This window comes from Fragaria vesca, linkage group LG6 (genome assembly GCF_000184155.1).
Source record: "Fragaria vesca subsp. vesca linkage group LG6, FraVesHawaii_1.0, whole genome shotgun sequence".
Lineage (NCBI taxonomy): Eukaryota > Viridiplantae > Streptophyta > Magnoliopsida > Rosales > Rosaceae > Fragaria > Fragaria vesca.
Window position 1 is genome coordinate 19,529,050 of NC_020496.1, and position 14,657 is coordinate 19,543,706.

Here is a 14,657-nt window from a genome sequence, read left to right on the forward strand (position 1 = left end):
TAGAATGAGAACTTCAGCACCACCAAGAAGTTTTGTTGGATAAGTTCGTTCTGGAAATTATGAGACTGTCCAGAAGGACAAGCATCTGAAATTGGAGTTTAACTAAGATGAGAGAATGATGCAAGATGTGAGATCGCATTCAAATGATAAGAGCTGTGTGCTTGGAGGAGGCCACCATCGATCCAGAAAGGCTACATTGAGTTTGTTTTGGCTAATACGCTACACTTCAGTTTATCAAATTACAGCTAGCACGAGTCCTACATTATGAGTAGCATCATTCCTTGGCTAACAATCAGATTGTGACACTTTGCTTGTATATAAAACCTAGTTCATCACTCACCTGTCCATCTCTATCCACCCCTCTTACCAACAATTAGAGAACTGAGAACACACAGAAGGTAAAAGAAGAAAGGCATATCACACTGAGACAGACATGATCTGCTCACATCTTAAAAAGACATCTGAAGTCCATACTCCACTGACAATCAATAAGGTACAATATTAGAAGAACTGTGCTACATCTAATTCAGATACTAGATACAGAATACAGTATCTTTTGAAGGTTGTCTCCTTCTGCTCTTTCTATTCATCTGTGTCTTGCATGTAAAGTACTAATTCATCAATGGCTGCAACAACGTCTGTGTGTTTTGAGTGATCAGTTCATACACCGACAATGGCATTGTAAGTACCATATACCGCAAAAAGTAATCCACACAGTAAAATGAAGAAATCCAAGGCTTTCTGCCAGAACTGTAGGGAAGAACCAAATAATTTTAAATGAAATGTGGCTGGCAATACAAATGATATCAGTGCACATACTGTACTTCCCACAAGTGAAGCAAACACTGCAAATCCGGGCACACATGAGGCGAAGATGGCCAACACCATCACCACCATTGCTCGACTCATGTATATTCCCAATTTTCCCAGTCTTGTAGATGAATCTTTTGTTATGTTTCCCTCTATGATCTCATTTATTGGGTGGAGCATGATCGGGAATGTAAATACTAAACCCAAGCACAAGCCAATCTGTGTCCAGACAAAGAAAAGTTCAGCAAAACTAGGACCTATTATCTATCTTGCTACAGGCTTTTAGAGTACAATTAAGAAGGAACATGTGGTTGTAACAAAATTAAATGGAAACAAATTGGTGTACTAACAGTATGGTAATATACATTACTGAAAAAGTTATACCTTGATTAGTTCAATACAAACTGATATTACACATCAAGCAAATTCATAACCTTATATAACTACATGGTGCTGAACAAGAAACTTGGTCGTCGTGCACAAAATAGACGCCAGAAAAATTGGCAAATGATTAAGCTTTCTACAGTATAGGAATAATTGAAAGGACCAAATGGAAGTGTCTAGAGAGGAAAAAAGTGCAATAAATTCATACTTAGATTTTAAACATTATGTAACAGATATAATATGAAATACACATAAGTACTGCAACTTTTTAGTGATATTTTCTTAGATATATATGGTATACTGGTGAACTAATCAATCTGCTTACCAAAAGGTAATCTATCATAGAGAAATTCTACCATAATACTCTAATATCAGTACAATGACAGAGAAGTGAAGAAATGTAAGTACAACAAAAGTACAAAGAGTGCCTTTTATTATTAAATTTTAGAATATGTGCTAGGACATAATATAGTTGTTAAGCACACCTCCGACCCAGATTTTGCCTTCAAGAGACTTTGCATCAATAAATCCATGTCTCAAGTGCAATATTTAAAAGGGACATATTCATTTCTAAATCCTAAAAGAAAACTCAGGCAGTTCAAACGTTTTATTCAAACGAAACGGAGGTCCCAAGTTCTCAAATCTCCTCCCTATACGATTTGTTGGAACATATAAATTCAACAAGATACCCTTCCCAGGGACAGAGCGTAAGCAAGTCAAAGTGCAAGTACGGAGTTAACATATAAATCATTGTTTGAAAAAAAAAAAGAAGGCTGAAGGTTAGAGTATTACCTGAACGGCTATGGAAGACCAATTTTGAGGGAGATTGAGAGAGATAATCTCTCTTGTTTGATCACCGTAAGCCATGTATCCAAAGAATCCAAACAAAGCGTAGACAATGCTTATCCCTGTGAAAGCCTGAGCAAGCAATTTTGGGAACTGGGTTTTATCTTTCATAGAGGCTTCCAAAGCCAATGTCATCCCGAACCCCTCAAAACAAAACACTGCAACGCCTCCTGCGAATGGCAATCCTCCTATATTTGATGTGATCGCCGTCCTATCCCTAAAAGAAAACTCACCCTCTACAGCTTGCTGTATGTCTTCCTTTACCACAATTGCCATAGCCAACAAATTGCAGATGGCAGCAAAGATACTGAAGGGAGCTAAAGCAGATAGACTACCTATCCAAGATAACCCAATTTCCACCGGCACTAGCAAAAATATGCAAGAATTAACCGAGATTCCATGGCCATTGAACATAGATGAAACATTTTGGCCAACAAACACAAGATAAGCCACAGAGCCCCCGCACTGAGCAATCAAAATCAAGGATTCGGTCAGAATACGACCTTTCCTTCCCATACATTCATACCCCAAATCACCATAAGACTTTTTAACCACTGAATCTTCTTCTGATGCATATTTCTCCCTGCATTGCACCTATTCATTTCACCACATTACACACACAAAAAGAAAATTAAACTTCGGCACAAACCAAAATATGTATTGTCATAAAGAAGCAAACAAGACATGATTCTGTTTCATCTAAGAAAAACAAAAGTCGGCTATGTTCTACTAGAAAATTGATCTCTTGGCAGAGCATTTGTACTGCAATTAGGACGATTGATCAGTATCCTGGCCCATAGTCTGACATCTTATATAGTTTCATCATGTTGTAGAAACAGAACGCACCACTTAATCTAGCACTATCACAGAATCATTATAACTGAGAAATCACAACTTGTAATGGAAAAATTGAACAAAAGAGAGAAGCAAAGCAACTAAAATGAACTTACAAGGAGGAGCATGCAGTAGTAGGTGGAGATCCCAGTGACAATGACGCCAAGCGAGCCAGCAAGCCAACCAGCGATTCTCATAGCATACGGAAGGCCAAGAACTCCGGTCCCAACAACCGAGACGATTATGTTTCCGAGCGTCTGACCCCTCGAAGCCCCCACGGCCTTTTCCAGCAGAGGAACCCCCGCCGCGCTTTGTTTACCGCCCGCCATTGATTTGAGTATTCCCCTGACACTCAGAATGAGTGAGACCCAGAATTTTATATGCTTCTATGAGAAATATAGTATCTTTGATTCGGGATCGACCAGAATAAGAGGGCACCTTGATGTTGGCGAATATGATTACTTATCCAGATAAGAAGGGGGTAGATTTTCGGGGTTGATTCCTGCTTCTATGCTCTGTTATTTGGGTATAAAATCTGAAGCAAGTCATGATTATGGCATGGGGGAGTTGTCTAATTGGGAAACAAACAGAAAGCTGGGTTCGTACAGTCCAAGTCAAGTACTGGGTAACATGAGTCATGAGTCACCGCCAGTTTGGAGCTTATGTCTCATCTGCGCGTGGCACCATCTCCGGCGTACGTTAAACAAACAAGACAAGACTGTTGGCAAGACGTAACAGCTTCCTCCTCACGGTCTCTCTCATTATTATTCTTTGAAAAGGAAGATTGGTTGTAGTAAACAGTAGTAAACAACCATCTTTATCCCATTCTTTAACGACAAAAAAAAGAGCATCTTTTGCCAATAACTTCATCAATTAAAATGCTGCTGCTAAATAATATAAGTGTTTATACAATTTGATTTCAAGAATGTGATACGGTATATTTAATGTATAGTGTTTCTGTAGTGAGTCACGGTACCAATACGGCTTAGTTGGATAATGGTGAGGAGGATGAATCAGTTGACAGACTTCTCAGTAAATTGGTCGTAACTATCAATGGATCATGCCGAGAGTCGAAGGAACCAATTCAAGGCCTCGTCACTCATGGTTGTGACAAGGTTGGGCATCCGTGTACCGTATTGAGTCTAATCGAGAGTAAAAAAAACTCAAGATGATGGTATGGGTCCTAAGTACCGTTATACTTCTTGATCTTGAATAGCTTGGCTTCTAGGGCCTTTTTCTCAACCTGAATGCGGTTAGTAACACTAAGGCAAGGGTTGGGTTTTAAATTGAGTAGGGGTTGTTGCTGGGCAACATTAGGGTCGGGATTGATGAGGGTGGATCGTTTAGGGTTCGGTGTACGAGTGGGGTGCTAATGAATATGGTTTGTGGCTAGGACCTAAAAGGTTAGATGGCATTGGTCGCTGGAATCAACCCTTGTCCCGCTACTATGGCACTTGACCCGGGATCGTCAGACCTTGGTGTAAACATCTAGGAGGCCTTCTTGAGAGCCTCATTGTGGCTTATTCTTTGGCTCAAGGTTGCCCAACGGAGTTATTGTTCTTTCTACATCTCTTGGAGTTGAGTTTGAAGGGCGACATTAGCAACGTGTTCTTGAGCGGCTTGTTCCTTGAGCAAAAAATAATCACGCTTCATTAGATAGTACGCTGTTGCGATATCAGTTTGTCGAACATTACCATCGATTTGGGCTATTTTTGAAGAGGTGGGGGTAAAATAGATGCGTCTTGGGATTTCCATAAAACCTGACTCGTCCGTGCCAATAGACGTGATCTCAATAATAATAGAAGGTCTTGAATTTGACTCTCAACGAAGGTGAGCATCAATTGTTTCCATTGATTTTGAGACAGCTCGGCGTGCTACTAGAATGCATTTATGAAGTTATCCTTTTTTCTTTTTCTTTTTCTTTTTGCACTTAAACGCTGCGGTTTACTCTTGGCCCCTTTATAATCAACGAGAGGCAGAAGTGTTTGGGTAACTTGCCTTTTTCCCCGAAGCAGAAGTCGGCCACCGCAAGCACTGTAGCAGCAAACACAGTTTTCTTGACGCTGACGCCTCTTCCCGAGTAGCCTCTATCTAGTAACAAGGGTTAGTCTTCTAACTATTTCAGTTCCACATTTCTCTGATTTTGATGAATATTTAGGTCCAAGATTTTCTGGGTTTGTGTTCGTATAAACCTAATGGCAGATAATCGTTTCCTTTTTGTGATTTGGTATACCTCTTGTGTTTGAACTGATATGACCAAAGATTGAATCTTTGTCAATGTAATGACATTTCCTATTGTATATAATTTCATAAACTGTAGAGATTAGAGAAAATGGTTTCCGTTATCTAAGAGACTTCTATGGCCTGGTTTGCTCTCATCAATCATCATCTTTTATGCTTCTTGACTTTGGGTTAGTTGTTAAAATACGTAGTGGGACTAGTTACCCATTATAAAGATATTTTCAAGTACCCTGGGTTGCTTTCCTTAGAGTTAGTGATGGAGTTTGCCAAGTCCTATCGATTAGAATCAAGAAAATTGGGAATACTGTTTGAATTGTGTAGCTCTAACTTGGTAGTCTTAATTGTTTGTCAATGAAATAGGAATAGAACAAGGAGGCTCCTGTTTATAGTTATCGTAACTATGTCTTCCGCATCTTATTTTTTCCCATTTTAGTTCCTGACGTTTTCGTTCTCGATATGTTGTAAAAATAGATAACCATATCTACAAGCTGTAGTATGAATTTTCAATCTAACACTTAACAGATTCAAATCATAATTACTTTCCACAAACAATGTGAGATGAAAATTTGTTTAAGGAGGTCTGTTGTCATATGCTAGACACCTGAAACTTTTCTACTTAACACGCACAAGATGGAGTTTCATATTATTGAGCTATTTGGCTGCTAATAGCGTGTCTTGTTCTTGTTTTTGTACCTCATTATTCTACTTAAGTCATATACACAAGATGGTGTTTTGGATTGAACTGATATGTTGCTACATTCCACTATTTAGATATAGCTGAAGCATATACTGGTAGATGGCTGGGATTCCGGGATTTAGCAGCTTTGCACCTAAAACAAAGAATGTCATAGTTGCTGGGGGCTTGACATCTTTTGTCTTTGGTGTGTACTTCTACACCATGAGAGCTGTTGGAGGTACAGATGAACTACAAGTGGCTATAGATAAGTTTGAGGGAGACAAAGTCCAGAAACAGGCTGAAGGAAGCATGCCCTCAAAGGTTTGATTTATAATCAGTTTGTAATAATGTAGCTGAGAACAAGGTAAAAGTCTGTGAAAGACAACATTGCAGCCCTTTATTTACTTTTTTCAAATCAATATGTGATATGTTCTTGGTAGTTAAGTTTGGTTGTGACCCTGTTATATGTGAGTTGCCATCGATCCAGAAACGCAACATTGATCGAGTTATTTTTGGTTAACGTGCTACAATTGTGTATATCAAATTACAGCTAGTTTGAGTCATTACATTCTTCACCTGAGTGAATAGCACCACACCTCAGCTAGAGCAATTAGATCGTGCTACTTTCCTTGTTTATAAAGCTTAGTTGATCACTCACCTCTTTAGATCCACCCCTTACGTTTCAAACACAGCTGAGAAGATAAAATATAAAGCATTTGATGGTTTAGGGGTGGATCGAGATGGAGAAAAGAGTGATTAAACAAAGTCTAAGAAAAATTATTGAAGTCCATAATTCTCTTCTATAACCACGGCAGTAGCAATCTAATAGGTACAACATCACAAGAACTGTGCTACATTATCTTATTTAGATACCAGATACAAAATACAGCATCTTTCTATGATCTGTGTTGCTTGTACAGTACTTATTCACCAATGTCTGCAACCAAGTTTGTGTGATTTGACTTTCGAGTGATCGGTTCAAAATACCGATTACGGCATTGTAAGAACCATATGTGGCAAGTGATATAATCCAGGGAAGAACCAAACAGGCAAACAATGTCAAATGAAATGTGGCTGGAAAGACGGATGATATCAGTGTGCAACTGCGCATGCTGTACTTCCCACAAGTAAGGTAAATACTGCAAATTCCGGCACGCATGAAGCCAAGACTGCCGATACCATCACATCGTTGCTCGACCATGTATACTCCCAATTTTCCCATTACTGTAGATGAATCTTCTGTTGAGTGTCCCTCTGTGATCTTGTGTATTGGTTGGAGATTCACTGGGATTACAGATACTGAACCCAAGCACAAGACAATCTGTTACCAGACAAAGAAAAGTTCAGGAAAACTATGACAATACATAAGAATCTCTCTTTCTACAAACCTTAACCCTCTCCATGAGTAATTTTGCAGTGAAAAAACATGGACGGGTGTGGTCTGTAAAGAAGGGGTGCCAATTATACCCCATATCTTTTCGAAGCATATGTAGAGTAGAACATATGGTTTAATTCTTTCTTCATTTTTACGAAGCATAATTGAGAATGAACATATGGTTTTAAGAGAATCTCCGGTTTGAGGAAGATTGAGTGTTAATGTCTCTGGTTTGATCACTCTAAGCCATGTATCCAGAGGATCCGAATAAAGAGTAGAATATGCTTATGCCTGTGAAAGCCTGAGCAAGCAACCCTGGGAACTTAGTTCTATGTTTCATAGAGGCTTCAAAAGCCAATGTCATTCCAAAACCTTCAAAACAGAAGACCGCAACGCCTCCTGCAAATGACAGTACTATATTTGATGCGATTGCTAGAAGGGATTTACTTAATTAAGGTGTTAGGTTAGATTGCATGCACGGAATGGAACTATGAAAGCGACATTGAACAGGATGATAGATTGCATCTCTTTTTAAAATTACTCAGAACTATAGTTAACGTCCTTCATCTTAATTTGAACAATTTGCCAACTCCCGTAGTCGTTCTTAATTTGAACAATTTTACCTCGTTTCAGACCAAAAACAGCAGGAGTTTAAGATTGAAATTGAATATCATTTTATTCCTTTCAAATCAGTAAAAATCAGTAGCACTAGTAAGCAGACGATTTCCCCTAGATGAATGCACTTGTAATGAACAAAACGAGCATGCAAAGAGATAGTAGTAGTTTCCATAACAACATAATAACTAAAAGAAGACCAAACTTGATGTTTTACGTTGACCAAAAAAAAAAAATTTGATGTTTTACAACCTTCATTCCTAGTACATCTGCATTCAAACAATCAGCACAGAACTTTACTAATTGAAATTATTCCATCTAAGAATAGCTTAAAGAGAAGAGTATGGAGATTTATTTACTGTCGTCGAAATATGTTAACAGTAAAAAAATCAAGGTACTAGAAAAGAAATTACATCACTTAACTCTTTGCACTTCTAGTTCTAGTTTAATGGATGCAAAAAAAATTTATGATCTAGTTGGAGTAGCACTACCCAACTTTTCATAAAACATACTTCAGGTAGCATCCTTAATACTCATTCATTATGGATAGAGGCTTGTCTAATAAAACTAACAAGTACCTGAACCTATTCATTTCTTCTATGTAGAGGAATGTACCTTTCAATTTATACCTTACTGATCAAGGAAAACAGATCTCTGAAGCTTCCTCTCAAGATTCCAAACTCTCAGCCTTCGATTTAACAACTTTCTCTGATCAAGGAAAACATGTTGTAATCTTCTTGTGCTGCACGATGGCTTTCGAGGTTATAGATACTGGCAAGTATAATCTGATACTGCGAAGTAGCCATCTGATCTGGGTAATAATGTAGTTCCCAAGTCACATGTCATTGACTGGGCAAAAGTTGGATTGTATTCAGCAGTGGAGAAGCTCTTCTAGTTCTAGCAAGTCAGACAACTTTAGGGGCAACAGGTTTAATCTTCTCTTTCTCATGAACTGAAGCCGTTTTGGGATGTGTGTCGGTGGGAAGTTGTGATCCACTTTCTACTGTGTCTCTGGCCAGGAGTTGCAGCTGACTAGGTCCTGGGTTGAGAGTGGTAATGTATTAGCAATAGGCAGCAGAGGCACTAAAATGTTGATTCTCTGCGTTTTGACTATCACCCAACAATCGTGCAGATCCAAATCGTTGTCGGTAGATTGTAGTGTCAATAATACCTCTCGGGGTATTTTTGTTGTGCAAAGGGATTTGCCACCAGATGTCTTTGCCTTTCCTTTGCCATCAGCTGACAATCTGTTTGTGAAATTAACACTTTCATCAGATCAAAACCAATGCGCTCATTCCTAAAGGCCAAAGCAAAGCAGACAAATGGGACACATGCCATAGGTATTGCTGATGCAGAACATAACAAATCGAAGTACTTCACATACAGTTTGAATGGAGTATATGCTTTACAATTCCCTCCATATCTTAAGCATTCAGCAATCAACTGCAATACGATTATAACCACGAAACAAGTACAGAAGTAAATTTGACGTCTATTCATGTCCCTATAGTATATGAACTAAATAGTATATATTAGCTTCTGTAATATGATTCTACAGCTAGTATTGAGGAATTTAAACTCATTGCTAATAGTTTGGAAATAGATATCTTAAAAAGAAGAAATAAATACAGTTTGCATAATAGTAGGGAGAAGTGTTAAACTCAACAAAACATTTTCTTGTTCCACTAGCGTAACAGCACAGGACGGAAGACTGAAGTCTGATATGACCAAAAACTAATCACTTACTACGTTGATATTGAGGAAAACTTAATTATCTCTTATTTTTGTGTATTTAGTCATTTTCCCAAAACAGAATACTTGAATAAGGATATTCAAGATCCAAAGTTCCAAACAATCTAACAAGTGACTGAAGAATCTTGCACACACAAATAGCCTAACAACAAGAAAATTGAGCAATCTTAAAAGGGTCCGGTTCAAGGGACACAATATTTGACACTAGTTTTTACACCATTTCTTATCCCTTAAATCTTAGTTGTTATTGATTATGAGTATGATTTGGCAAGTAACATGGTAATAATATTATTTTCAATCAAATATAAAAATAAATTCAATTAAACAATTTCCCTGTCTTTTATCCAACAAAAAAAAAACCATTTCTTTTATGATCATATCGACAACTCTAAAAGTTATTCAAAGTGAAAATGAAAACCCCAAGTTCGTACAGCACAAAGATTTGTGCTCCTCTTCAAATGAAAATACTACTTTAATTAGGGTCATATCAAATTCAATATCCACATCTAATCTTTGTTTCACAAATAAATCAATCTTCTTAACTGAATTCCATAACTAATCGGCAATTTAATCCATCGTGTTAATATATAAACCTCTACAGTGAGATTGATTATGGGCATGACGCATGAGCAAACTCTATCATATGAAGTAATAGGTGATTAACTGTGGGCATGAGAAAACCCTATGGTATGCGCATAAGAAAATTCTATAGACTAATTGTGGGCATTAGTTCTTTGCTTTTAAAGATATATGCAGTGGAAGGAATCCAATTTTATGATTGTTTGAACTATATTTATATCTAAACTCTTCTTTAATCTCGATCCCTTCTTTAATAAGACTATGTTCTGGGTATTTTTCTTTGGTTTTAGTAAAGAGATCAATCTTGATTTAGATTTGATATGACCTCTTTCAGTTGTTCTAACCTGCTCATCTCAGTATCATGTTGGCATTGTTTTTTTTTTTTTTGTTTGTTGATATGTGTGTTCTTCTGGGAATTCCATTCTTCGGCAGTTCCAATTCTGATGTTTCTTTGATTTTCTTCTTAAAAGCCTTTGTTTATTTTAGTTTGTTTATATTTTTATTGGAGTAAAAATATTATTGTTATGTCACTTGTCAAATCATACTTATAATCAATAACAATCATTTGATCAATTAAGATCTAAGAGATAAAAAACGGTGTAAAAATTAGTGTCAAATATAATGTCCCTTGAACCGGACCCATCTTAAAATGACGAGAATTACCAGTTCACAAAGCTGAAGCAGGAGATGATAGAGAAGCAATTGATAGGTTGGTGCCAATTAGAACCCAGCTAAAAGCTCGTGGCTTCTGGGGTGAGACTTCATGAATCTCAGATCAAAGTGGTTTACCTTTCAAACTTGCCATCAAATACTCACCTTGTTGGGTTAGAGAAACATTTTGAGTTAGATGGTCCAGAGCCTCTATTTCCTCTTGATCAAAAGGGCAGGAAACACTATACAAAAAATAAATAAAAAGGGCAGGAAGGATCAAGAGGATAAAATCACTGAACCCCATCTCTAGTTTCAAGTCTTCCTCTGGGATCAAGCCAAGCAAACATCAGAACTTCAGGTGAGAGCTTCAAGTTCCACATCTTCTCCAAGAAGCTAGGCACAAGGGCGGGTTTTATGGGAGGACACAAATGTAGGTCCAAAAACTAATTGAGTAACCATTTCCCACTATCTATCTGATTTCTCAAGTCAAAATACGTCTACATATCCATTATAGCTTTCGTGGCTGCAAAAGATATGAAGTTTTGAACAACTAATTTTGTAGGTTAAGATTTTCCAGCTGAGTTTAGCCATAGCAGCATTATTAAAGTAACTAGATGGATTTAGTTAACAAATAGTCCGTCCACCCAATAGGAGGGCTTATTCATAGTTAGAAACTTCAGGGTTTTGCAACTATAGGAGGACATTACAAACAAGACAGTACATGAATCCACAGATAAGATAGACTTCAATGTACACCTAGCTAACCGGCTCAAGATAATTTCTTTTCCACTAACTCCTTAACAAATTGAGCATGTACAGAGACGTTAGTAGTTTCAAGTTTCCACAACATTATACTGTCCAGAGGCAGGCATAATTATAGTCACAAGGAAGATTAAACTTGCTGTTCTAATAAAGAAAAAGTACATATGAATTTCAAGCTGTCAGCCATCAGGATAGACATATTAAGCTTATTGCATCTAAAAATAAGTTCCATTCTTAACAAGGAGAGTATACAAATTTATTTACTGTTATTGGAAAAAATTATATACTCGTTAAATTCTTTATTATTATAACAGATGTTAACATTAAATTTGAAAAAGAATGAATTACAAGAACAGGAAAAATTACTTCACTTAAGCTGAAACTTTGAGCATAAATCTTCTAGTTCTAACTTCATGAATGTACAGAATTGAACTATCTATTTGACACTACCCAATCGTGATATTCTTTATTATTATAACAGATGTTAACATTAAATTTGAAACAGAATGAATTACAAGAACAGGAAATTACTTCACTTAAGCTGAAACTTTGAGCACAAATCTTCTAGTTATAACTTCATGAATGTACAGAATTGAACTATCTATTTGACACTACCCAATCATGTAGCATTCTCAATACCCGATCATTGTGGATAGAGGCTAATCCACAAAAGTAGTAATCATGTACCTGAACCAGTTTTGCCATTCTGCGCTGTAGAGGCCTGCACCTTTCATATTCACTATTTGATCCAAGAAATATAAAACTGCTGCCAGTGCACATTGTTGACACTTTCTTTTCATAAAATGCAAAAATTATAAATTGCACACAACTTGGACCAACAGCATGAAGGGGATTTCTCTTCTGGGCGCGTCTGATCAGCTTCTATATTCAGGTAAATGATTTCGGAGTGCCTTAATAATAGGATGGTTGGCAAAAGCATTCTATTGCATGCATCAATTTCCTTCTTGGCCCAACTGCATTTGCACCCATATCTTTGAGCTTTTTCATGTTCAAATTCACCAAATGGAATTTACTGAAACCTTTCCTCTGAAATATCTTAACAAACTGCTCCAGTCCCAATGATGCTAACCACCTGCTTAATCCACCAGCATTCTGAAGTTTCCTTGCAAGATTCCGAGCTCTCAGCCTTTGATTCACCAACAGTCCCTGATCCAGGAAAACATGTTGTAATTTTCTTTGCTGCATCATGGCTTTTGAGGTTATAGATACCCCTAGTGCTCTCTGATACTGTGAAGTAGCCATCTGATCTGGAATTCGTGAATTTGTTCTAATGTCTCGCCTCATCGACTGGGAAAAGGTTGGAACGTATTCAGCAGCAGGAGAAGCTTTCTTAGCAAGTTCCACGACCTTACGGGCAACAGGTTTAATCTTCTTTTTCTCATAAACTGAAGCCGTTTTGGGATGTGTATTGATAGGAAGCTGTGATTCACTTTCTACCGTTTCTCTAGCCACAAGTTGCAGCTGACTTGGCTCTAGGCTTGGAAGTGGTGGTTTATTAGCACCAGGCAGTACAGGCAACAAAATGTTAACTCTCTGCTTTTTGACTATGACCCAACTATCTTGTGAATCCGGATCATTGTCGGAGTTTAAAATGTCAATAAGACCACTTGTAGTACTTCTCTTGTGCAAGGGATTTCTCACCAGTTCTATTTGCCTTTTCTTCGCCATTAGTAGACAATCTGCTTATGAAATTAACAAGTTCATTGGATCAAGAACAATGAGCTCATTTTTAAATGCAAATGCAAGCAGACAAATAGCGCAACAAGTATCGAATTATGCAGGACATAACAACTTCATATACTGTTTGAATAGGGAGCTAGAACTACATTTCTCAAAAAACCTCTCATCCAAGAAAGCATATTTGACATGTATACACATTCCTAGGAAACACTAATGTCTTGCCTATGATTACAAATTCGCCAAATAGATATCATCGTAAGTCCTAACATCTGAAGCAAGCAATCAAAACCAAACAGAGCGAACCCAATATGAAATTAAAACTAAAAAGATTCAAGAACCCACCCTGCCACCCTGGAATCACATATGGGAGACAAAGTAGTTGCCGCGAAGTGAACTTGGTGCCTTTGTAGATGTAGTTGTCGTACGGACCTTCGCGATTAGTCGATTACTGATCAAATAAACTGACTAATTTGGAGATTGAACTTTTTGATGGGGAAGAGAAAGAGAGAAGGAATTTGTTAACCTTGAGAGAGATTCGTCTGGGTACATGAAATTGCAAATAATTATGGTCTGGGTTTCTTTGGATGAGAAAGATTTCTTGTAATTGAAATGGAGGTGAGGAGAGGAGAGAAGAAGAAAGAAAGGCGAGAGAGATGGACAACTGAAGAAGAGAGGCAAGATAGATTAGGGTTTGTTGAGAAATATATTTGATGTGTAAGTTGTTAACTTTGTTTAAGGTTACCAAATAAGGGGTAGCGCATGATTATCTTTTCTCTAGTGAGAGAAGCTCTCCCCTCTCTCTAGAAACTCCTTCTCAGCTGCTCCCTCCTCCCCCCTCCCCCCCTCTCCGGTCCAGATCAAGATCAATTCTTGATACAGAACCTTGACTTGAGAGCAGGGGGAGTATTCTCTGCTTTAAGCGGTCTCTCTGTCTTGGTAACAACAAGTTCACCTGTTGGGTTATAATGATCACAGTAACCTGGGTCACTCTGGGTCACTGTCATTGTAATATGAGATTGTTGCCACGTGACAGTGGCTGTTGATTGAATTAAAAAAATGGTTTTTAAGTGTGAATAATGATTTTAGTTGTAAATAAATAGTAATTAAACAATATGACTTAATGAAAATGAAATTAATTTTTTTATTTCATGACATTTAATTGGCAGGCCAAGCCTCGAAAAAAAAATTATAATAATTTGAAATTTGCTAATGAAAAACACACAAACATAATAAAAAACAAACAATCTAGACATTCAAGTTGCCCTGAAATTGCCACAAATGCTCTATGAGATCTGCTTGAAGATCGGAGTGTTCGTACAGACATCTAATTGCATTGTATCGCTCCATGAACCCTTCGAAAGTATGACTATCTCGACCAACTTCATCAAAGTCTCGACCGGTTGGTCCATCTCAAACTTCGGTTATTCTAGG

General features: G+C 37.5%; 2 protein-coding genes and 1 non-coding gene across 4 annotated transcripts; 1 reads left to right on the forward strand and 2 right to left on the reverse strand.

Moving 5' to 3' along the window:
* Positions 1–451: 451 nt before the first annotated feature.
* Positions 452–3,386, reverse strand: LOC101302571 (proton-coupled amino acid transporter 3-like). The gene is made up of 4 exons (XM_004303351.1): positions 3,313–3,386; positions 2,991–3,219; positions 1,987–2,634; positions 452–1,029 (listed from the first exon to the last, which is right to left on the reverse strand). Exons 2-4 carry the CDS (start codon positions 3,201–3,203, stop codon positions 661–663), a joined length of 1,230 nt encoding a protein of 409 aa, XP_004303399.1. The 5' UTR covers positions 3,204–3,219; positions 3,313–3,386; the 3' UTR covers positions 452–660.
* Positions 3,387–4,591: 1,205 nt separating this feature from the next.
* LOC101315450 lies at positions 4,592–6,332 on the forward strand. Of its 2 annotated transcripts, XR_184969.1 has the most exons (3): positions 4,592–4,704; positions 4,850–4,977; positions 5,887–6,332. It is a non-coding gene; the product is annotated as an uncharacterized LOC101315450 (transcript). The 2 variants fall into 2 exon arrangements; XR_184970.1 differs by lacking the exon at positions 4,592–4,704 and having other exon boundaries at positions 4,801–4,977.
* Positions 6,333–11,911: 5,579 nt separating this feature from the next.
* LOC101310237 lies at positions 11,912–14,114 on the reverse strand. The gene is made up of 2 exons (XM_004303377.1): positions 13,569–14,114; positions 11,912–13,225 (listed from the first exon to the last, which is right to left on the reverse strand). Exon 2 carries the CDS (start codon positions 13,212–13,214, stop codon positions 12,438–12,440), a length of 777 nt encoding a protein of 258 aa, XP_004303425.1. The 5' UTR covers positions 13,215–13,225; positions 13,569–14,114; the 3' UTR covers positions 11,912–12,437.
* Between the last annotated feature and the right edge of the window lie 543 nt (positions 14,115–14,657).